Below are 24,496 nucleotides of genomic sequence, written 5' to 3' on the forward strand. Positions count from 1 at the left end.
GTAGTGAGGCCAAACATACACACACAAACAACCACACACACAATCATATACCCAATTTGGAAGTTGCAAGTTTTGGCTAGCCTGAAAAAGAGAAAAATCAGCAGACATGTGTTCATGAAAACAGAATATACACAACAGGTTTGTTATTGAATATTTGGTCTTGCCATCGTGTTTCTTTCGTGTGCTGTCCCAGCATCGCATCGTAAAGCAGTTTTGGGCCGTTAATTCCCTTCTCTTCCTTCTGAAGAATGTTTCAACAGAGATGGCCCTTTCAACTTACATTACATAACTACAGTTTAGGTGCCAGGATACCTGTCTCGCCTTCTACCTGGAGCCAGACCTGTCTGCGTCTGTCACTTCACTCTTCATAGCCTTTGTTTCCCACAGAAATTCAAGCATTCAAGTTTCCTCTCACGAAACCTAGTTCTGTCAATCAAAATCGTAGGATTTTTTTTTTAAAGCCCCACCGTCATTCCAGGAGACCTCTTTTCAATCCTCCTTTAATCTGACCCCAACAATGCAGACACTCTAACCGCAGTTTCTGAAGGCAGGGCAGGTAGTCATTACTGGTGTCGTGCCCTGGTATGTACGTACCTGCATGCCCAAGTAGTCCCCTGCATGCCTACATACTTGTGTGTCTGTAATGTGTTTGCACCGGTGTGTAGGTCTAGACGTGCGACATCACTACATCGTGACACAGGCCTCAAGGTATGTGGCTTTGCGTGTGACGTTCATTGTGCTGCTCTGAAAGTCCCCAGCCAGCCGGTAATCACTTCAAAGAAGCCAGGTCAACAGAGAGGTGAACTCACACCGCCCTCCTGTCCACCCTACACTTTTCTTCTCTCATCTTCTCTCGATTCCCTTCTCTTTCATTGTTCCTACTACTCGATTCTTCTTTGTACTCCCTCATCTCAGCCCCTCCTTTACTTTAAAAACCTGTTTTGTAGATTTGACCGCCAGTGAGTTGTTTTCCCTGAAAACCTATAGTTTTGAGGAAGGATTCGATTTACTTTAGTGTTGACTAAATGTAAAGAGCTGTTTGTTAAAACCACATAAAGTTTTATTTAAAATACTGATAAAAGTTATGTGGAAAGTGCCTGTGATACATTTTAGTGAATGCATATGAGAGATTCTCAACAAAGGAGCAACTTCCTGAGATGAAAAATGAAGCCAAAAATTGTAATTTCGAGCTGGCTCCAAAAACAAGTCAATCTTCATAGACTTGCATGAAAAAATACCCATCTTAACAGTATTAAAACACATGAACAAAACAATAAAAACCAGATTTGGGATGAATGTTGCACAGTGCAGGTCGGTGTTGGATTAATCCCGACTCCTCTAGTCTGCATAAAATACTGAACCCTGCGCCCCCCCCAACACATCCATCAGAGTGTGTCGGTATGTGAATGTCAGGATCATTTTTGTGAGGTTTTGATATTTTTTTGGTCTATTACACTTTCAGTACTTACAGTAGTTCATGGATGTTTATTGTCATCAAAGAAATCATCCAAATATGCTAACTTCTGGCTCTAAAAGAAAAACGGGGGTCAAAATGCTAACTTTGAGGCTTCAAAATGTCGAGTCCAATAACCACTGTGTCATGCCATCTTTTATAGTCTGTAGCCTTTAACATCTGACTCACCCCCACAGCTTCTGTCAGAAACCTTCTCAACATTTAGTTTCAAACTCTCAGGATTTCTGTAACTTTGGTTCAATATTAAGTTCGTGTCTTTGTTTGTGTATATGTCGAGTATGAATAAATAACACTGGAGGTTCGCGTGTTCTCTACATGTATGCTGACCTCGGTAAAGTCCGAAGAAGCCCTCGTAGCGCACCACCTTCTTGAAGCAGTCGAAGCTGTTCTTGTACATGAGCTCTCCCACCAGTGACCCGCTGCTCCTCTGGTTCTGCATGCGTGTCTTCACCAGATCAATGGGGTACACTGCTGTTGCACCCACAGCTGCAGAGAGCGAGACACGTTTATTTAGATGCTGAGTGTTTTTATGAAACAGATTTTTTATTTACAGTAGGTCTTATGACCACTACTGTTTCTCTCCCCATGGAAAACTGAGTGACTCACAATAACATGCTATCACGATCATCCACAATACCTATTATTCCATGGCACATATTCCAAGACAATAAGGAATTATGTATTTACACTCACCGACCACTTCATTAGGTACACCTGTTCGAATGTTAATACATTAATGCAAACATGAGAAGAATTTAATCCTGTACACAGACTTGGTGAATGGGGAAGGAAGGTGATTTAACTGACTTTGAGTGTAGCATGGGTGTTGATGCCGGACGTGCTGGTCAGAGTGTTTCACAAATTGGAATTGTTAAAGTGGATCTCTAGTGTTTACAGAGAATGGTCAGAAAATGAGAAAATCTCTAGTGAGTGGCAGTTCTATGAACTAAAATGCCTTGTTGATACCAGAGGTAATAGGAGAATGGCGAGACTGCTGATAGGTAACAGTAACAAACAAGTTATGCAGAAGAGCATCTCTGAATGCACAACATGTCCAGCCTTGAAGCAGATGGACTGCAGGAGCAGAAGACCACACCAGGTATCGATTCTGTGAGCAAAGGAGAGGAATTCACACAGGCTCATCAAAGTTGGACAATAGAAGATTGGAAAAGTGTTGCCGGCTCCAATAAGTCTCGATTTCTGCTGTAGCATTTAGATGTTGGATTTAGAATTTGCTGTAAACAACATGACACCATGGATCAATCCTGACGTGTTGTAATATTTCAGGGTGCTGGTGGTGGTTTAATAGTCTGGGGGACATTTTCTTGGCACACTTTGGGCCCCTTTAGTACCAGTTGAGCACGACCTCCCCATCCACCTCAATCCAATAGGGCACTTTTACGATGTGAGGGGAACAGAAGATCCACATCATGAACAGCAACTGTGTGATGCTGTCATGTCAAAATCTCTGAGGAATGTTTGCAGCAGCTTGCTGAATCTGTGCCATGAAGAATTAAGGCAGTTTTGAAAGCAAAAAGGGGGACAACGCAGTACTTGCTAGGTGTACCCAAATGATGTAGCCGGTGAGTGCATTTGCAGCACTGTGTAGACCACCTGCATCTTTTAATATATATGTTTTTAATTTTTGGTTCTAGTATATTGGTAATAGTCTCAAGAGTTGCAATACAATATTTTTCCCCACTTTACTTACCTTAACCAGCATCTGTAACCCTTTCCTGTGTTTCACAACATCAAAAGGAAACACTGATAAAGTGCTACACACATAGGCTAACATATGTTTATATAACTCATGAGGAATAACTTGTACAAAGTGTAACTACAGACACAGACTAGTTTGTTTCCAAGTACAAAAATATAGTGGCTTTCATTGAGACTACAGTAATTATTAAGTAGAAAGACCTGTGATCTGTTTTAACAGCATAGTCTCTAAAATAATCTCAGTAAAGAACACGCAGAGCCTCATACATGTATACAAAAAGATTAAGTGGTGCATACAAATTTTTTTAAGCAAAATTGTCTCAATCACCAGTGAGCTTGGAAGACTGGAGGGAAGTTCATAAATGAATTCATAAAAGGCTCGCTGTAAAACAGACTAGAAAAGACTTGCTTGACTTAACAAATATCATGTTTTAATCTTAATGATAGTGTTTAAATAAATGTCAGGTCATAACTGAAAGTTGTGCACAAAAGAGTGGAACAGGTGATCTTATAAAGAAGTTGTGGCTTATATCAGTAATCAAAATCTCACTATCAAACGTTATATTTCACTTAGCAATTTAATAAAGCCGACAAAAATCTTTTTCAGTACCGACTCTGCTCATTTTTATTATTGGGGGGGGGGGGGGGGGGGGGGGGGGGGATTAAAAGAACAAAACAAAAACAAAAACTACCTGCACTGTCAGATCCCACTATAGAAAGGTGGAAAAAATGTTTTGGTAATTTGTGTGAAATGACCCTTTAAGAGCAGAGACGGAGGAGGAGGAGGAGGAGGAAGGGGAAGTCTTTGGGAATAATGTTAATAAAGATGTGTTGTGAGTTGTAGTGTCTTCAGCCTGTCACGCGGACACAAACAAAAAGAACCGACCCAAGGCGACAGGCTTAATTAGAGAGAGACCGAGAAAGAAGAAGAAGGGATGATGGACCCATACCTCCTTATTAAGCTGTCTCCCTTGGGAAAGGAGGAGGAGGAGAAGGGAGGAATGAAGGAAGGGAGGAGGAAAAACAGTGGGGTGTCTGGAGCCAAACACAAGACCTGGGCACCACCCTTCACCCCCACCGTCACGTCTGTCTTCTCATCACTCACAAAGGTACAAAAGAACGCACAAGAGGGTTTTCCCATGGCACCCAGAGAGGCATGAGACAGGACAGAGCTAGACTGAGCGAGTGTAGGAGACAGAGACTGAGCGAGAACAAGGAAGAGAGGGAACACTTCTCTTTAAGCAGGAGAGTGACTGTTGCTCTTGTAAGGAAAGGGCAATAGAGGGGCCATTGTCCATTCTCTCTCACCCTTTTCTTATGAGGACAGCACAGGGCGGGGGGTGGTAGGTAGGCAGGCAAGCAGGTAGGTGGATGGATGGGTGGGTGGTGGGGTGAAGGTATGTAGGGAGCCAATGGGGCGTGACTCTTACCCCCTGCTACTGAGCCAAGAGCGAATCTGTAGATCGACTCTGTCACCTGGATAAGGATGGGGCGGGAGCCGTCGCTGCCCGAGTGCTGCCCGTGCGCAGGAGAAGAGACAATTAAGACGTTAGTAAGGACGTGAGACAGGAGCTGAAGATGAGAGCTTGCAGTACATACACCTGACAGGACAGCACACTTTAATCCTGATTCTTGTAAAACCCTGTATGCCACGCACCTATTTCCACCCAGAATCCAACGCTAGTAAATCCGTCTGACAGTCTAGCACAGTTACATTTGTATACAGTACAACATTCATTTAATAAAATAATGCTCAGGAGAAATAGAAATGGATGAGCAGAACGTCATTAATTCTAATCAAAGATATTAAGTCTCATCCTAATAATGTTTTTGTATTTTTCTGATATTAATTGTTTAGATTATGATAAAGGTGAAAAACTTGTCAAACTTTAACTGGAGGATGTTTAGCTTTAAACAAATAAAATTACAAGCATGATTATCAAAAAAATTACTTGCCAAGCATAATTTGTTGAACTGATGTCATGCTGCGCAAAAGTCTTGAGGAAAAGTCACCCTTGATTTTGTTCCATTTTGTTTCCATTGGGACTTTCTTGTAATTTTTAAAGTTCTTTTAGCTGTAGTTCTCCGGGCTCTCAAAAGTTTTTCTTTGGACAATTGTTGCTTTTTCACTCATTTTCAGTCCAGGCCTTGTACCTGACATTTTTCAGAGGAATCTTTTGTGTTTGTTAAGCCGCTAAACTCTGACCTATGGATCAATCAAATACAAAAAAGGCACCTATCTGTGAGCATGAGCCGGTGCTGTGTCCACACATAACAGATAACTTAGCAAAGAACCAATTTTAAATTGTATCTTTAGCAGCTTGTAACAACATATATTTTCTTTCCTTTTTTAAAATTTAAATATGCCGAATTACACAAGAACTGGACTGAAAATCAGTGGCAACCCAAATTAGCACGGCTTCATTTTTCAGCATGATAATGATCCCAATGCACTAAAACCATACCTGGAAATAAAAACACACATTGCTGCTCTATTCCCATCTTCTGGACCTGAAAACAGGGTATGATCTTTGGTTTCATTCTATCATACATAAGAGAAACTTGTGAAAATGTTGATGCCTGTCTGAGAAAAGTGTATAAAGTGTGTAGTGAGGGGTTTAATAGCCTTAAAACATCTATAATAATTGTAAAAAATACAGTTTGCTACTTTGCGGATTTCACCTATTGCGGGTTATTTTTAGAACGTAACACCCGTGATAAACGAGGGAACACTGTATATTACATATCCCATCCAAATGTCTTCCAAAGTCTACCTTGACTCAAAAAATAACAACCCCCCCCCCAAACAGTATGCATATATGAGTATACATAAAAAGGTATGATCATCAGATCAACATATGATCTCTTAACATATCTTAACAAGTCTGTTACTCCCTTAGATTAACTTGAATCACAAAGGTGTATTCAGTGCCACCTGAAAAAGACCTTTGTGATTATTATCACTTCACCATGCAAAGAACAGAGGAATGGTAACAGCCACACTCCCCCATTCACCTGAGGCACCTGTTGCTTTGGCTGGTCTCCTGAGCCCTGACCACTAGACCCTGTTTGGGGGGTGGCTGCTTTTGTAGGGTTGTAGCTTTGCGTTTGTGCGTGTGTGTGTGTGTGTGTGTGTGTGTGTGTGTGCGCATGCGCAGTGAGAATGGAAGAGGTGGGGGAGTCTCAGCTGGAACACGTCCACCTGTCAAACTGTACCCATGCTCCCTTCACATATCCTGCTCTTCTACTTCATGAGAAATGATTAAACGTTTCAATACTGTCAGCATGTTTAATGGAGAAAGAGGAAACAAGTTAACAGGATATAAAGAGAGAACAACTCAAACATGTATGAGAGAGAGGGAGGGAGTAGATTTAAAGAAGAAAAAAAAAGAAATGGGGAAAGAAGTAGCAAAGATGAGGAGAGAGCGCTCCAGTAAACTGAGGGCCAGCCCCTGAGTCCAAACCACAAGGGCCTAAAGTGGCTCATTGTGGTGGGACTGGCGTCTGTGCAGTGCTGGGCCCCTTTGCTTTCTCCCCTTTGGCCCAAGCCGGCTCCAGTATGGCCTGGCCAAGCCTCTACTGTAGTGCTGGAACCCACCAGGCAACACAGCCCTGACCAAACAGCTGGAGAAAGAAAACTGTCTTCTGCTCATCCATCTGTACGTCCTTCTTGATTTTCTTTGTTACAAATTGCTCTTATTATCCAGCTACTATAGTCAACATGAAGTATGTTTGACATTCATTAGCTCTTGAGGATGGCTCTGCTTGTCTTTGTTTCCATGGATTTCTTGATTTTTGTGCGTTTGTTTTTCAAGATGTCAACCGCACGCCAGGGAGAGGCAAAGCAGTGTTTTCTCTGAAGAAAGTCTTTTAAGGTTCAATTCAATGATGGGAAATTACTTAAAACTTGGTGGGAACAACTGAAAGGGAGTAGGACTGATGAGTACTGGCCAACTTTCCATTTTTATACCTGACTAAACTTAGTTGGATCTGTTACTCCTGCATTTCACTTCTATGCTTGTTTTGGTGGATTATTTACATGCAGGAGCTATCATTAACCTAAAATTGTAAATCTTCTTTATCTTTGCAGTCACATTTAGCCTAAGAGAATGTATCAAAAGGGAAAGGAGCTGCCAGTGTGGAAGAGGAAACCAAACACATCAACAAGTCTTCATATTCTCTACCTGTCTCTGGACTTCAGCCAAGTTGTAGGGCAGGGCGCCTTCCTCCAGCGGAGCAATCTTCTCAATGTCCGCTAAACCAACACGTCTGGTGGAGACAGAGAAAGAGACAGAGAGTGAGAAGGTTCAAGTAACTCTCAGAGGATTATAACAATCCACCCATGTATCACCGAGCTCAAGGAAACCCATCGGTCTGAAGTTACTCAGAGTTTAAAGACAACATCGTTTCAGATGAAAATATTGTGGCATTCACAAATCCAGACCTGTGCTTGGCATGACAGCGTTGGATAACCGACCAATAGAAAGTGATGACTCATGCTTCCTTTATCACTTCATCCAAGTATAACAAAGATATTTAATCTTTTCATGTCTCTCTATTGCATCTCTTTGACGGTCACAGAATTCCCAGGCTCAGGGAACTGGGAACGCCAAATCCCCCCCCTCCCCATCTCGTCTGTATATTGGGACTATTATCTCTCACATCTCCAATCAAGGGGAGTGGAGCTACTGGGCTATTAAAGTATCCCATTGCCCAGAAATAATAATCAGGTGGTTTCTCAGGCCGGGGTTAGAAATTATGAGCGTACTGGTCGGGCCGCGAGGCAGATGCAAAGGAAGTGGGGGAATGTGAGACATATACAGTTGTTTTGTGCCACGGATTACAGGGACTGAAACTGCTCCTCTTTTTTTTTTCTTTAGAATAAATGGGAGTTTGGTTTAGGTTCAGACTGAAAGAAGATTCCCTGGCACTGGATACAGGTCTGACTCTTTTGATCCACTGCAGAGAAGTTTGACAGAGTGTTCGTCTCTCTGAGGTATGGACCCCGGGGCAAAATTTTCCCTTCAGGGTGGCAAGTTTGGAATAGTCTTATACTGCATAAGTACTTGACTAGCTCAGCAGAGGCAACCTGGCTAAAGTATTAATTCAATTGCGTCTTCTATACTGGTTTAATACAGCTCAAAATCACCAAATATTTTCTGCTTTCTTGTGAAATAAACATGAAAGAAAGTACACAAGCCAGTAGTGTCTATCTAAAATAATTCAGTTTGAACACCAGCCACCTAAGAAGTATGTCATTTTCTACTTTTACTTTACTTTCTATACAACTTCTTTTAATATTAAGAAGTTCTTTGTCATATGATCATCTTACCCACGAGGCTCCGACAGGTCAGCCAGCTGAAAGAGGATGTCGACCTCCATGGGCGTCACCTGGCCGAACCTTTGAGCTGCCACGATAAACTCCTCTGCAGGAAAAGGCAGATTTTCCATCATGTTTTCACTAATAAAATATTTAAATATATGTAGAAGTATTTAAAACTTGATACATAGCCTCTGCCTATCTCTGTCCGGGTCACATGTAACAGTCAAGAGCCAAGATGGTGTCCCCTTGGCCAGGAAATATACTGTGTCACTTTTGTAGTGCATTTCTGGCAAACTCTAAAGGGAAGCACTTTAATCACAAACTTGAACCCACAACTGGCTTGTTTCAATGCAAATAATCAGGGAGGGAGAGCTGCTCGTCTCCCTCCACTTTGCCTCCAGCCGTTAAATGGACTGTACTTATACAGCGCTTTCTTAGTCAGTCACTCATGCTTCATTCATACACACACACACACACACACACACACACACACACACACAAGCAGTTTTTTCTAACATTCAGACTCCGATGGATGCATTTGGGACAAGTCTGGGTTCAGTAACTTGCCGAAGGACACTTCAACATGCAGACTAGGGGAGTTGGGGATTAGACCACCAACTTTCTGATTAGTAGACAATCTAATCCACCTCCTGAGCCACAGCCATCACGCTAGACGGCGTCCCCTCTTTGAGCTAGGTTCGCTGGAGGTTTCTTCCTGTTAAAAGGGTGTTTTTCCTTCCCACTGTCGCCAAGTGGTTGCTCAATTCAATTCAATTTTATTTATATAGCATAAAATCACAACTACAATTGCCTCAAGCCAGTTTAGATTGTAAGCTTAAGACCCTACAATTATACAAAGAAAACAGAGAAAACCCCAACAATCATAAGACCTCCTTTGAGCAACAACTTGGCGACAGTGGGAAGTGCTTTTGTTTAACAGAAAGAAACCTTCAGCAGAACCACGCTTGAGTAGGGGCGGTCATCTGCCGCGATTGGTTGGGGTTAGGGGAAGAAGACAGGACAAAGATTTGCTGTGGAAGAGAGCCAGAGATTAATAATAACTACAGGGAGTGCAGAATTATTAGGCAAATGAGTATTTTGTCCACATCATCCTCTTCATGCATGTTGTCTTACTTCAAGCTGTATAGGCTCGAAAGCCTACTACCAATTAAGCATATTAGGTGATGTGCATCTCTGTAATGAGAAGGGGTGTGGTCTAATGACATCACCACCCTATAGGGCTTTGGAGCGTGATGTCACGGGGGTGGGCGTGGAAAGGATTTTGGCCCGATCCGCCATTTTGGGGGTCTAAGTAAGGAGCGAAAGCATAGCCATGGTTCGTACTTGCTGTGTGGTCGGCTGCAATGTTCGATCTTACGACCGGCACGGGAATAAGTTTGGATTGTCTTTTTATGCTTTCCCAACCTGGAAGCAACATGAAGGAGCTCATGTATCGGATATTACCAAACGAAGGCGTCTAGCCTGGATAGCAGCCGTGAGACGAGCTGATATCAAGTTCTGTTCTGTTTCCAGATATCAGTTGGTGCTCAAGACATTTTCATTCTGGTAAGTTCTAAATATGTTCACATCACACTTTATAGCTGAATAATATCATCGTTGGTGGTCTCGGAAGTTATAGAAATTGCGATCAAACATAGAATGGAGTGACTTGATTGGTTGATGTAAAGACAATAAATGAAATGAGACAGGAAGGACACAAATTGGCGTTAATAATTTACCCGATTATCAATGTGTTAATTTGCATGTACTTTACAATTATGGGCATATAATATGATAACGATATTTTAGCAGTTCAATGATAAATGTGTAACATTAATTATGGTGGGAGGTGGAAAATGGCTATTACACTCGATGCACTCCAGCTGACTTACTTTGACGACGTACTCAGAGTTTGGCGGCTTGAAAATAGCCAAATCTTGCACCTAGCCATTTGTAAATTGGATGTGCGCCTCCAGTGACTTGTAATTACGAAACTGGTTCGCTGTGTAAGCGCTTACTCCACAAACAAGATACGTGAAGATATCGGGGTAGGACAGTGGCGGTAAGTCGTCTGGGTCTTTACTCCTCTGCCGTATTTCATATGGGTCCAGATTTGGGATGCACTCTATTTTTTTTCAAGTACCGCTGCTTCGCCTCTGGACGCAATCTGCAATCTGGACTGCTTTTAAGCATGTTTCTTGTCGTCGTCGTTCCAACACAGTGTGTTTGTTTTGATTCGTAGACCCCGAAAATGGAGCTGCGCTCCCACAATGCATTGCGGCATGACGTCAACTCCAAAGCCCTATATCAGGTGTGCATAATTATTAGGCAATGTCCTTTCCTTTGGCAAAATGGGTCAAAAGAAGGACTTGACAGGCTCAGAAAAGTCAAAAATAGTGAGATATCTTGCAGAGGGATGCAGCAGTCTCAAAATTGCAAAGCTTCTGAAGCGTGATCATCGAAAAATCAAGCGTTTCATTCAAAATAGTCAACAGGGTTGCAAGAAGCGTGTGGAAAAACCAAGGTGCAAAATAACTGCCCATGAACTGAGAAAAGTCAAGCGTGCAGCTGCCAAGATGCCACTTGCCACCAGTTTGGCCATATTTCAGAGCTGCAACATCACTGGAGTGCCCAAAAGCACAAGGTGTGCAATACTCAGAGACATGGCCAAGGTAAGAAAGGCTGAAAGACGACCACCACTGAACAAGACACACAAGCTGAAACGTCAAGACTGGGCCAAGAAATATCTCAAGACTGGTTTTTCTAAGGTTTTATGGACTGATGAAATGAGAGTGAGTCTTGATGGGCCAGATGGATGGGCCCGTGGCTGGATTGGTAAAGGGCAGAGAGCTCCAGTCCGACTCAGACGCCAGCAAGGTGGAGGTGGAGTACTGGTTTGGGCTGGTATCATCAAAGATGAGCTTGTGGGGCCTTTTCGGGTTGAGGATGGAGTCAAGCTCAACTCCCAGTCCTACTGCCAGTTTCTGGAAGACACCTTCTTCAAGCAGTGGTACAGGAAGAAGTCTGCATCCTTCAAGAAAAACATGATTTTCATGCAGGACAATGCTCCATCACACGCGTCCAAGTACTCCACAGCGTGGCTGGCAAGAAAGGGTATAAAAGAAGAAAAACTAATGACATGGCCACCTTGTTCACCTGATCTTAACCCCATTGAGAACCTGTGGTCCATCATCAAATGTGAGATTTACAAGGAGGGAAAACAGTACACCTCTCTGAACAGTGTCTGGGAGGCTGTGGTTGCTGCTGCACACAATGTTGATGGTGAACAGATCAAAACACTGACAGAATCCATGGATGGCAGGCTTTTGAGTGTCCTTGCAAAGAAAGGTGGCTATATTGGTCGCTGATTTGTTTTTGTTTTGTTTTTGAATGTCAGAAATGTATATTTGTGAATGTGGAGATGTTATATTGGTGTCACTGGTAAAAATAAATAATTGAAATGGGTATATATTTGTTTTTTGTTAAGTTGCCTAATAATTATGCACAGTAATAGTCACCTGCACACACAGATATCCCCCTAAAATAGCTAAAACTAAAAACAAACTAAAAACTACTTCCAAAAACATTCAGCTTTGATATTAATGAGTTTTTTGGGTTCATTGAGAACATGGTTGTTGTTCAATAATAAAATTATTCCTCAAAAATACAACTTGCCAAATAATTCTGCACTCCATGTAATGATTAAATGAGGAGTGATGTATATACATAGGTGGTTATTTGATTGTTGGGGTTTCTCTCATATTTTAGCGGGATCTTTACCTTACAGTCTAAAGCACCTTGAAGCAACTGTTGCTGTAATTTGACTCTATAGAAATAAAATTTAACTGAATTCTAAACATCTGAGATAACAGTTCAAAAGACACAATCACAGAGGAGTCTTAAGATGTGAATCGACAGGTAAATAAAGAGCGGAGCTTTGAGGCACGGTTCACCTTCAGTGTACTTTCACCTTCAGTGTACAACATTACATCAACACCCCAATCTGCCTGTCCACTTCGCTCTCCTAAATATCTTTACTTTAAGCAAGTTCAGAGATTCTTCACCCACCCTACTCTTAAGACAACAGCTCTCCCTTAATGCTGTGTTCACACCACTGCTCGGGATGTGACTGGCTGCACGCCATCTTCAGTAGAAACATGGAGCTATAAGCTCACGACCTACTTGTTCTTTTAGCAGTGCAATGATGTGGTGTAGCAGTCACAAAGTGTTTATAGTGTGAATGTAGCAATTTGTTATTTTTCTGGCTGACAAATATCATAGATAATGAAAGCTTCTTTCACCAGATTGTCATACCAGATATACCCTTCATGGTGCAACCCTCACAGGTTTTTGTCTCCTCCCAGTCTCGGACCAGGACTCTTTCACATGTTAGACCAATATTTTAAGAGATTGGACTGAATGACTCAAGGCAACACAGACATCACATCTCACAACAGGATGTGTTGTTAAACGATAAACACTGGACTTTGCTGCAGTGCATTATCCCTTTGTTGCTCTTGTCACTACAGAACACATACACCAAAAATAAAGTGGGTCCTCGAACTCCTCGTCTCCCTGACGAGGAGTTGGAGTTATCCGAGTTATTGTCAGTGGCTGCGTTAATGTTATGGCTCCATATGATGGATTTTTCCTTCAACTTCTGTCACTCACGGCAGCTTCCCTCTGCGAGTTGGTTGTGAGTTAAGAGTACAATGTGTCAAAGCACGCTGAAGAAATTAAAATAAAGAAATACGGCCATGGAGAGTTATGACTTTAAGACCTCTTTGAGGCAGCTTTAGCATGTCGTAACTTAAGACCTGCTCTATTGTTAAATGAAAAAGGAACAGGTTGACTGTAGGCAGGCTTACAGTGGAGGAGTCACCATTGTTTGACCTGCTTTATTCAAAGAGCAGCAGGCTGGGGTTGTGACAAAGTCGTCCTACACTGGAGCCATTCACCCCACAGAGGCTCAGCTTACCCCCGAGGCATGCTCTCTCTTCCCCCCCCCCCCCCTCTTTCTCTATCACATACACACACATCTATGAGTAAAAGCAGGTAATGCCAACAAGCATGTGAGGCAGAATAGTTACACAAGAATAAATAATTTAGGGGGGGAAAAAAGAACAATGCTGGGAAGTAGATGGGGAAAACCCTAGAAAAGCATTTACCAACTTTATATTACTGCTTGATATTTAAAGAAAAACTCCTACTATCCCTTGCTAAGATAATCTTGGATGCCATAAATAGGCACGACGCTGCTTTTTAATGGAAGCGTCAGCGTGCTAACATTTTCAAAATTACAAAGCATCACAAAGCAGGTTTGTTCGTCACGCTCACCGTCTGAGTTTATCACGTCAGCGTGGTCACATCTGATAGTTACCACCGAGGGAAAAATAAAAGTCATGGAATCACCAAAGTGGTTAAAGTTTAAAGGGATGAATGTTTGCACTGAAAACTCACAGCGATCCACAGTGAACTTGACTCAAAACCAAAAATGTCAAACGCAAATGTCAATGATAGCGCTGAGGAAAAGTCAGGGGAACACCTAAGTCATTATCTAAATCTGAACCACGAGTGTTTCCATAAAATTTCATGCCAATCAGCTTAATAGTAAACAGGTCTCAAACCATGAGGACATGGGATGTCTGCGCAAAAGATTTTTTGAGTCATCTCAGTCTGGACTGATTGGTGGCAGACAAAAAAGGTCAAAAATCTGATCGCAACAATTTACGTTTTAGATCTGTTGTTAGTAAGAGCCAGACATCTCTCCTCAGCTTAGGACATGTAACATTGCTGGCTTCATTGGCCTGTTAAACTGATTTATTCTGCTGTTTAGACAGAAGGTCCCTTTTACTATTACGGCTTCATTCAAACACTCCCATGACAATAAGCCAAAGTACTTACATAATGTTATGTGTAAGACACCCAGCCGACCGAGGTCGGAATTTTCTTAACACTGATATTAGAATATCAGTGTTAAGAAAATTACACTGATAATTACAGAAGTCGCATCATCCAAACATACTTTAGTAAACCGATGAGACAATAATTAAAGACTAGCTTATAAACTGTTACTCTCTGTCATCAAGAGATCAAGTATGCAGAGTGATTTGCTGCTAGATCCTGACTTACATGTCAGGTATAATTAATTATAAGTAATTAATGAAGTTACTAATGCTGCACCTTGTGCTTAAATGTAACTCTGTGACATAAGAACGGCTTATGAGTGGCTCACGTTGCCGTTTCATGCCACATGAATGCAATGAACTCACAGCAAACTAATCAAAGTCAAAAAAATTAGAAGTCTTGTTAATCCGATCTGTCAAAGACTGTCATTGTAGCAAAGATAAAGATTTCAACATCTAATAAATAAACTGTAGAGCAAAGTGGACAAGAGAAAAACTCGGGATGTAAAACTATGCTTGCTGACTTTGAAGAGGTCAGTGTGCTCCTACAGAAACTAAAGGCACTCTGTAATGTTCATGGACAGATGTTTGTGCCAAAGCGAGAACACTTCAGACATTTTGCTGTGTGCAGAAAATGTCTGTTCAGCCATTTTTACCCAAACGGGCAGCTTCGAGCCTTCTATGACATTAGTTTGGGTAGCATGTGACTGTGAGACAGACAGAAAGCAGGTGTCTAATGAAAAACCTTTTTAGCCCTGCATTATAAATACATAGGGCATTGACCAAAAAAATAGAAGAGACACGATGATGTCTCAATCTTGTGAATGCCAATGTGTTAATGTGCCTGCATGCACTCATTCTTGTGCAAAGTTAAAAATCACACACAACTGTTAACGGGCCGGACCAGCAGGATTGTAAGTTTGGACTTTCATGCAAAAAGAGGCTAGGTTTTAAAAAAAGCCAACATGATGCCATCACATTAATGAAAAGAAGCGTATGTCTGAAAGGGCCTAAAGGTACACAGTCGTGACTTGTTCTGTGGCAGTGCACTGCTAGCCCAAAAAAGTGCATCTCCTATATAGGTCCCCTGTGTGCATACGCCCAAATATACGCGTACAGCTTTGTGAGCACTGTAATGGTGTCTCTGCAAAACAGTGGCCTTGTTGCACATCAGGAATCAATCAGGATTATTACACATGTGTGCATGCTTGGCTGTGTTAATGCATTTTAATGCTTGAGCGTTATGTGAGAAATGCTAGAGAAGCGTGTGTTGCAACATGTACACAGTCTTGATACATGCAGATGTGTGTGCGCTATTTGTGTGGAGCTGAGCATTCGCAGTCCCCAAGGAGGCCTTAATGACTTCGGGAGTGGAGAGTAGATAGGCGGTGGCCGTGAAGGCCTGGCTGGCTGCGGGCCACCCTGGGTCGAGCCAAGCCCAGGCCTTCGTGTACCCTTGGTGGGAACAGTTTGTAGAGTGTACGGGCTTTTGGTCTGGGTCGGGTACAGTCCACACCCCTGATAAGGCTTCAGATAGCATCATAAGGCTCCGTTAGTGGCCTGGAGCCATGTGGAGAGAGGTCAGAATGGTTTCTTAAAGACAACTAGAGCTCAAGAGGGAGTCAAAAAGAAAAAGATGGCAAAAGGGAGAAAGACATTGAAAGCCATTAGCCCTGCCAAGTACTGAAGAAAGGAATGAGAGACAGCAAGTGGGGCAAACAAGGGAGAGAGATTTAAAGGAACTAACTAATGGAGACAGAAAGATACATATAAAATAAGTTATGAGAAATACAACAGTATGTTTTTTTTTTCAATAAAGAAAAGCGTCTTTTTTCATTATGCTGTAGCTTTGCATATTTGCTTTACAGTAATGTAGACTGTGGAGTTAGTATTAAGCATATAAATGACACTGGATCTACAGGGTTAAACAACACAGACTCAAAAGCAAGGAGCAGAATTTTACCCACTTTTATTCTTTGTTTTTCAAATGAAATGAAGTTTTTCCTGTGTTCCTCAGATCACTGCCAGGATATGTAATAGACAAGACAGGCACCATCAGGGACTGTGGGCATGCAGTACGTGTGCTGGGTTGAATCCAGCATGCCCATTTAAATGCCACTGGGAAGGAAGTAACCCAAACAAAAACAAGTCTCCAAGCCCTGTACAACGCACATAGACATACCTATCTGGAAAGCGCATTACTGTGCATGTGGTGCATACTTACATTTGTTTTGTGACTGTGGTCTGTATTACATAAATGTGAATCTGCTTTTTTTGCCATCTCAGTTATAATAGGTATGTGTTATATATACAGGGAGGGGAGTGGGAAGTTCTCCCCGGGTACCTTTAGTGACTTCCACATCTCGGCGGTGGCCAGCCAGAGTGCTGTAGATCTTTCTAATCAGCTCCATATTGTTGAGCAGCGAGTTGAAGCCGTTGAAGTAGGAGAAGCTGACCTGATGAGACGTGCTACCCCCTGCAACCTGGGCAAGAAAGAAGAGGGGTACTTTAACAAGCAACCAAATAAGAAAAATAAACTTCAACACAGCCGTGCATCTGGATGTTACTGTTATGAAAATACACACAGCGTAAAACATGGTGGCTAATTAGCCGCGTTCCTCTCTAGCATTTCTCCACAGGGAGAAGCAAACTTGTTTCACCCGCTACTTTTTCCATCACATGATGCGCACTCTAAGGGAGTTTAATTAACTTTCTTTATGAGATGGAGGAAGTGGTAAAAGAAAAGAAAATAGAAAAAAAAAAAGGTAACAGATTAAAAATAGATGCCGGGCTCTAGAGGACATTCCAGGCTGCCCACAGCCTCTTTTACGCGAACCACGATCCCATCTTTATTAAATGAGGCTCTCAGAGGCTTAGAGGAGCAGCTCTAAATGCTGTATGTTTAAAAAAATATATGCGTTCAAGTACGACTACTGTGGGGTACTGTTGAGTTAGAAGATCACTGCGACTGTGCTGGCCTGAAGGGGTAAGTGAGGAGAAAATGTTGAGCTTCCGTTCACTAGATGGCACTGTTTGCTTTACAGACGCATTCAGAGAGGTCGCCTGCTGCTCAACATGGTCGCAACAAGGGAGGGAAGCTCTGGCTTAGGTGAAACTGCTCTAACAAGGGAGACACTTTTGCATCTGTTCATATCTGTGAGTGTACAGACATGGATCTTCCCACAGTGGAGAGAGGAGAATGGTATTTTGGTGAAAAAGAGTGAGGCGCTAATCAATTACCATGTTTGGTGAGTGAATTAAAGGTTGCCGTCTTACTGCCTATGCTCTGCTATGATACTGCCTTTAATGTGTCTGCAGTGTTTATGAGGTTTTGTGATACATGTGTGCGTATGTGTGTGTGTGTGTGTACGTGTGGGAGCGCGCGTGCATGAGAGTTTACTAACAGCACACCAAGATGTCTGGTCGGTGAGGTAAACACAGCAGAGAAAATGACAGAGTCTACAAGGTGTTTATGAAATGGGGCAAGACATGGACGCAGACACAAGACGCACACGCGCGCAACAAAAACACTAACACCCAGAAAGAAAAGACAAGAGGCAAAAAAAAGACAAACATCTCAGAGTTCAAAACAAACAGAGAGCCCGCACAGGCGCACAAACACACGCGCACGCGCACAGGCAGAGATGATGGACTGTAAAGCTCCAGTCTCCATCTATCTCTATCTTCCCCATTCAGCTCTCCTGCTTGGCTTTGACACTGCCAGAGAGGTTAGACTTAATGACATGTTGGGAGGGAGAGAGAGAGACACGGGGAAGGGAGGGAAGGGGGAAGGGAGAGATAGAGGGGCTGCTGAGAGAGAGGAAAGAAAAAAGGAAAGGAGGGAGGAAGAGAGAAAGAGAGCAAGGGACAGATGAGAGGTAGCAGGGGAAAAAAGATAAAGGGGAAGAAGAATGAGAGATGGCCAGAAGAGGAAAAGAGAAAGCCACAGTGTTCGGTTTGTGGGGCTGTGAGAAAAGAGAGAAGGAAAAAAAGCACAAGAAATAAGTGGTGAGATAGAAGAAAAGAATCTTGACTTTACCTCTTTTATGGAGAATACAGTAATGACAGGCTGCTTTGGCTTGCTTGCTGACTTCAGCAACCAAATCATCATATAGTGCATATGAGCTGACAATACCGTGCATGCTTCTGCATCCAAAGTGTGCATCATTGCACATTTGGAATTTATCACGACATTTAGAATGACTTATTTAAAGATATGCATACATGAATAATCTACGAATGAGAAAAAAATGCATCGTGGTGGATAAAAAAAAGCCTAATTTTTCCAATTGGTGGTGCTAAGGAACACCTGATGCATCCAACCTTTTATTGTTTTAACATATCATGACTGAGGATAGTTTCCAAGAGACACCAGTGACTTGCTATTTTTAACCAACCTGACTTTGTGGCTCTTGTGGACGACAGTAAAACAAATAGATGAGAAAACCACAGAGCCAAAAAAAAGGGAAAAAAAGAAAAACCCACCGCCACGAGGCATTCCTCTACGAAGGGTGTGAGCATGTGCGGCCGAATGGTAACCATGATGTCCCTGAAGTCCAGCGCTGAGATGGAGCCGCTGTGGGCTTGGTCACGCTGGATGAAAGCCTGTCGCGCGTGTTCCAGCTGCATCTCCTGCAGAATGGAGAGGTGAGGAGGAAGGAGGGGAGGCAAGTGCGTACACTAAATTGATATTATTGTGCACATATGTGGGTCAGACACCTCTTTGAGTTGCCTTTATAAATTAAAAATCCACATAAACACTTATGAATAATGACACACCATTTGCTTTCATGGGCCCCCACAGTGCCATCTGCCCCCCACCCCCTCCACCACTACTCTCAGTGCCAGTGTTTAGCCAGGCTTTAGCCTCGTCTCCTCTCCTCCAGCACAGGGGCTTGCCTACTGTGAGGCGTCGCTTGGGCTTTTCACACTCTCCCTAAATCCACATTAAATCCACTTGAGGGAGAAACATACAAACACACACTGGGGCAAGACAGCTAATCGCCCAACTGCTCACTTTGTCTCTCTTCATGCACACACACACAAACGCACAATAGGTCCAGAGGGACAACAGCAGGCTGTGGTGGGGACAGATCCCACAAGGCCTTTGAAAATTAGCAGCCATTATCAGTACCTGCAACCACAAGTCTACAGAGAGAGGCTGTAAACAAACCGCTGACATCAATGCTTCCTCTATCTATCAGCAAAAGACGGGGATTTCAGGCCAATAAAAAAACAAAAAAAACAGCAAGATAAAGCTAGCTTGTGAGCGTCTGACTCACCTGCGGTGTATGAAGGCCTTCAGGTCAAAAAACATATGAAGGCAAAAAAAAAGAAAAAGACAATGAGCCTGATGTATTTTTGTGCATGAGGTTTCTGACACATTACAAGACCTCAGGAAAGTGCATATATAGGGAATGCACGGGGTTATTTTGGTGCTCAAAAAGAGGTTTTAGTCAGAGCCAAAAGAAAAATCAACAGTGTCTTAAAATGAGTTATTAGCTTGTTTTAATTGGAGTTTTATTTACTCATAGACAAAAGGTATTTTTGCTTATCAAATATATTAAAAAAGATACACAAAAAAATCATAGATTTACTGTTAAATAACGAAGCTGAACACTTTACTGTGTATGGGTTAATTACGTCTCATCTCACCAAAACTGGTCAGTTTTCTAATATGGAACATGAACATGTTCAAGATCCTAACACATGCTTTTTGTTCATATTATGCATAATAACTGCTAAGAAAAAAATAAGACAGCTGAGTAACCAACAATAAAAATACATGTTTCAGCTCCAGAGCTACATATATGTAAAGAAACAATCAAACTGAAGTGTCAAATTAATTTTCTTGATATTTACTTGAATATTATAAAATTAATTAAGAAAGATTTTTGAATTACATTTCTTAAAGTATTAGGACTGGCTAACAATATTTGTACAGGAAGAAAGTAAAAATTAAGATTTAAATAAATGAATATCATTTTTTTAAAGTCACGTTGGACAAAACATATGGGGGCTGATTAAATCTTGAACATGCACGTTATTCAGCTGATTGATTCAGATGTTATTGTTGTTAAGAGAACTCTTTAAAAAAGGTATAACCACAACACAAAAACCTATGAGACTATGACTTATTGTTGTGTTGAATTTTTGAGTGATATTTCGCTGACAGCATAACCGATCGAACTCTAAAATCGAGGCGCCCGAGAGAAACGACTGGGGAAGAGTGACATTTACACAAAGCTGAGTGGAGACCGGAGGGGAGTAAGAATAGACATTGCAACAAAAGAGCTACATTTGCAAAAAAAAAAAAAAGGAAGAAGAAGAAGAAGAAGAGGAGGAAGAAGAAGAAAAAAAGCAGTAAATGTAGCAGGCATGTGTCAGTATCACCTATGAGCACAGCAGGGGCTCTGGAGAGTGCATAAGTGAGTGGAAAGCAAGGAAATGAAGAGAGATTGACGCATGTAAACACTTCCAAAGTAAATAAGGTGAGATATTTTAGTGTCAGCATCCTGAGTGTCGTGACTCACTTCTTTGGTCGGTTGTGAGTAGGTCAAAACACTTTGGTAAGACATAAACTGGGAAGAGAAAAAGATTTGGGGAGGGGGAGGGGAGCTGAATATCTACAATCAAAACAAAAACAAAACAAAAAAAACAAACGGGAGAAGCGTTTCGTTTTGCAAGCATGACTGTGTGTCTCTTAACATCGCAGGAAACACTGATCTGTGCATTTGTGTCCATCTGTACATGAAAGAAGAAGAAGACAAAAATTAGATCCCATTTCTCTTCAGTCCCGAGTCTGAAAAGCTACACGCCAACCACACAGAGCAACAAACAACTGCGGTGCAGGCAATGGAGAAGTTTATAGTCTCGGCCTCCTAAAATCTTAACTTGTAACTGTGCGAGTGTTTCTGGGACGTGGTTTTTATTTGGGAGGGGAGCGAGGGAGGCAGGAGACATAAAGCTAGGGGCTTAAGACACCCAGGGAGAGACTGTCAAGGCATTCCTAGTAGCTTTAATTGCCCTTGGACAAGAATAAAAACATATGACAACCCACCTCTGTTTGTTTTTAATGGCTGGGATTCCTTTTTCAAAAGTTAAACAATAGAAATGAGCAGAGTGGGATTGCTCCTCTCTCATTCCCCAAGCAAGCTTCTAAACGGCACCAAAAACTGTAAAGTTATCAAAGTTATCGGAGGAAGAAGCACAACGGTCCATTTAAACATGTGCCAGTGATGTTAAGGGCTGCCCACTGATTCTTGGTCGAGTCAAACATATAATTGGGGCTTTTAAAAATCTGAGTAATGCCAACAATTCACTTTTTGAGTGCTTAGGAAAGAAGTGGGACATGTGGTGTCCCCTTCACGTAATTCAAGCCCTTTACTTGCCAGAATTTATAATATGAGCTACTATGTGCCACTTCTCTGGACATCGGCAATACCGCTGCCAGGGACAACAGCACGCTGACAGTGCGAGCCGAGCCTTGGCCGGCGTCCATGTGTGAGACGGGAAAAATGCATGTAATTGGTGAGAATCTCTGGCTTCCATCAAGACAGTAATTGGCCAGAGAGAGCCCTTGTGAGAAATATGCGGCGCAAACGTTTTCCCCGATAATCCCATCTTGTGAGCATCTGGCAGTGGCGTGGTTACAATGGCAGAAAAACACAATAAACACATGCATGTATGGCAGGAAGAGGTGGAGGGAATAAAGGATGAGAACATTTTTTTTTGTGGGGGGGGAGACAAGGGTGGGTGGGAATGGATGTTAGGGAATTAGAGAAATACACAACATGATGTGTGGGTTGGTGTTCCCAACTTTGAGAACTTTTATGGTTGCACAGTGTACTTTGGGATTAAATTTAACTGTCTCTCTATTAATAAGCGTGTTGTAACATAACAGCATAACAGCAAACTGAAAGTATGATGCAATTGCACAGATTTGAATTTTGGGTCAAGAAATCCTGTTATTTATAACTGTAGCTGACAACATACAAATAATGCAGTGAGCAAATATTGCTGGAGGCTTAATACTTAAGTCACAGTTATAATAAAAAAGAAAAACATGATTAAAAACCAACATGACAAATATGTACTGTGGATTTTTACAAGTATCAGCAGATCAGCAGAAAAGCTGTAACACAAACTTCACTTTCTTCTGTCGTTTATTAAGGCATTTATCAAAAGCTATGAAAAATGATCAAACGCAGACAGCATGAGCAGGAAACGTGCATTTCATAGTTGAGCAATGAGTGCGGCTGGCTGCGAGCCTGCTGCTGTGAGGAGCTGGAAACCACTGACTGAGTGACTGGGAGAGAACTGGGCATGCTGTCAATGCAAAGTACAGCATCTACTGGCCGCAACGCCACACAGCTGCACTCCTGCGCGCACACAGGCAAAAACAAGCATACGCAAATACGCAAACACTGAAGTAAACACGAGGCATGCGTGCTGATGCTTACACATACAGTACAGTAGAGCCAGTGTGAGACAAGGACAGATTCCGTACGTGGAACTGTAGTTATGCAGAGACACTGCTATGCGCTTATAACAATGTCCCAATATCCATCTGCTGCTGCCCGCTGTGTTTAAGCCATCTGGTCCAAGTTAAGTGTAATATAAAAAGCTCATTCAGATACATGGTGAGTGTGGATGCAAACTTGGCACAGCTCAGGCCCTCCCTCTCTCCCACCAGCTCCACCACCTCTCCCCTGCTTAGGCCCGATTTAAGTCTAGACATCATATTGGAAAATGGCTCACACGCCACAAATACACTAGAAATATTCCAACTGTACTACACTATTTATGGAGGCCGAAATGTGTCTTTACCTGCTTCAGAATAGGCGGAATGGAGTAATGCTACGTGCATGTCAGCTAATGGAAAACAAATGCAGAAAATGTCCCAAAAGCATAACCTCAGTGTTTCATTAACGACTAATCTGGACAATGTGGAGGACTGTGCTGGAGAGGGATAGAACCAGTAAAAAACCCCAAAAAACCCTTAAAACATGTGACTGTGTGTTAGTGTGTCCAAGGACTGACAAAAAAATACAGTTACATGATGACAGGAGTATAAGACAAAGTGTACATGTGCATAAATCAGTTGGTGAAGATTTATTGCCTACTCTTTGATGAAAACAACACAGCTAGACAAAAAAGGGAAAACACAATATAAAGAATGTGATTTCATATCAGCCAAGCAGACAAAGAGAGCAGGAGCTCACCCCGGTTTTGTTAGCCGTCAGGGCTGGGGGGCTGGGAGGAGGTGCTGGCCATCAGACTGGGGTCTGGGATGCGGGGCCTCCCTGCTACTGCAGATAAGGAGGTGGTCCGCTTGCCTCTACCCCAGAGAGAAGGGTTACATCTCCTGGGTCTAGGTGCGGCTTGCCCCTCTGAGGGCGGGGGGACCTGGGATATAGAGTATGTTTGGGGAGTGCGACTGTCTGTGCAGTGTCTATTTGTGTCTGTCTACACGTTGGGTGAGTGCCGAGTATTTGGTTGTGCATATGGGGTGGGAATGCACGTCTGTGTCTGCGTGTGCCTGTTCGTCTGTGTCTATATGTCAGGTTGGGTCTTAGACTCAACCTCTCTGGGTACATCTCAGGCCCTCTAAAGTACGAAGGCCTATCTCCCCTCACCACACTCCCTGCCGGTGGCTGATGCCCTCAGACGTTGGTGTGTTGGTGGTCCTTGTCGTCTGGGGCTGGGCGCTCATGTATGTACCGGCTCACTCCTGGTGGCCGATTGGCGGGGCCTGGCGCCTGTGGCCCGGTCGGGCTCCTTCCGGGGGGTGGAGTGCCCTCAGGCCTCTGGGCCTGAAGCTCGGCCCTCTCTGGCACAGCTGGCTGCTGGCAGAGCCCGCGGGCACGCCACTGCAACCCCCTCTGGCCTCTGCTCCGTAGCTGCGGGGTGACCTCTCCTTTGGGGCTCTACTCAGCTCTTCCCAGGAGGGTGGCACGGTTCCCCCCCCTTTGGTGGTCCTCCTCGGGTCCTTGTACTCTGGGGCCTCTGGATATCTGGGGCCTGGATCTCCTCTATACCTGCTTCATACCCTGGGGGACGGGGCTATGGCTC

General features: G+C 42.8%; 1 protein-coding gene across 6 annotated transcripts in view; it reads right to left on the bottom strand.

The window, feature by feature from the left end:
- The window catches only part of slc25a13 (solute carrier family 25 member 13), a 58,480-nt gene that overhangs the window by 21,105 nt on the left and 12,879 nt on the right, over positions 1-24,496 (bottom strand). For 5 of the 6 annotated variants that reach the window (XM_086279633.1, XM_086279631.1, XM_086279628.1 and 2 more), the window contains 6 exons: positions 18,908-19,054; positions 16,767-16,905; positions 8,526-8,619; positions 7,378-7,462; positions 4,624-4,708; positions 1,802-1,960 (listed from right to left, as the gene is read on the bottom strand). In XM_086279633.1, the coding sequence (XP_086135759.1) occupies positions 1,802-1,960; positions 4,624-4,708; positions 7,378-7,462; positions 8,526-8,619; positions 16,767-16,905; positions 18,908-19,054 (709 nt within the window). The remainder of the gene's footprint in view (positions 1-1,801; positions 1,961-4,623; positions 4,709-7,377; positions 7,463-8,525; positions 8,620-16,766; positions 16,906-18,907; positions 19,055-24,496) is intronic. The other variant, XM_086279632.1, reaches the window with a different exon arrangement.

Source organism: Aulonocara sp. 'chitande type north' Nkhata Bay, linkage group LG22, assembly GCF_057382095.1.
Source record: "Aulonocara sp. 'chitande type north' Nkhata Bay isolate Kocher_YH1m ecotype deep benthic linkage group LG22, A_spYH_male_GT1.1, whole genome shotgun sequence".
NCBI lineage: Eukaryota > Metazoa > Chordata > Actinopteri > Cichliformes > Cichlidae > Aulonocara > Aulonocara sp. 'chitande type north' Nkhata Bay.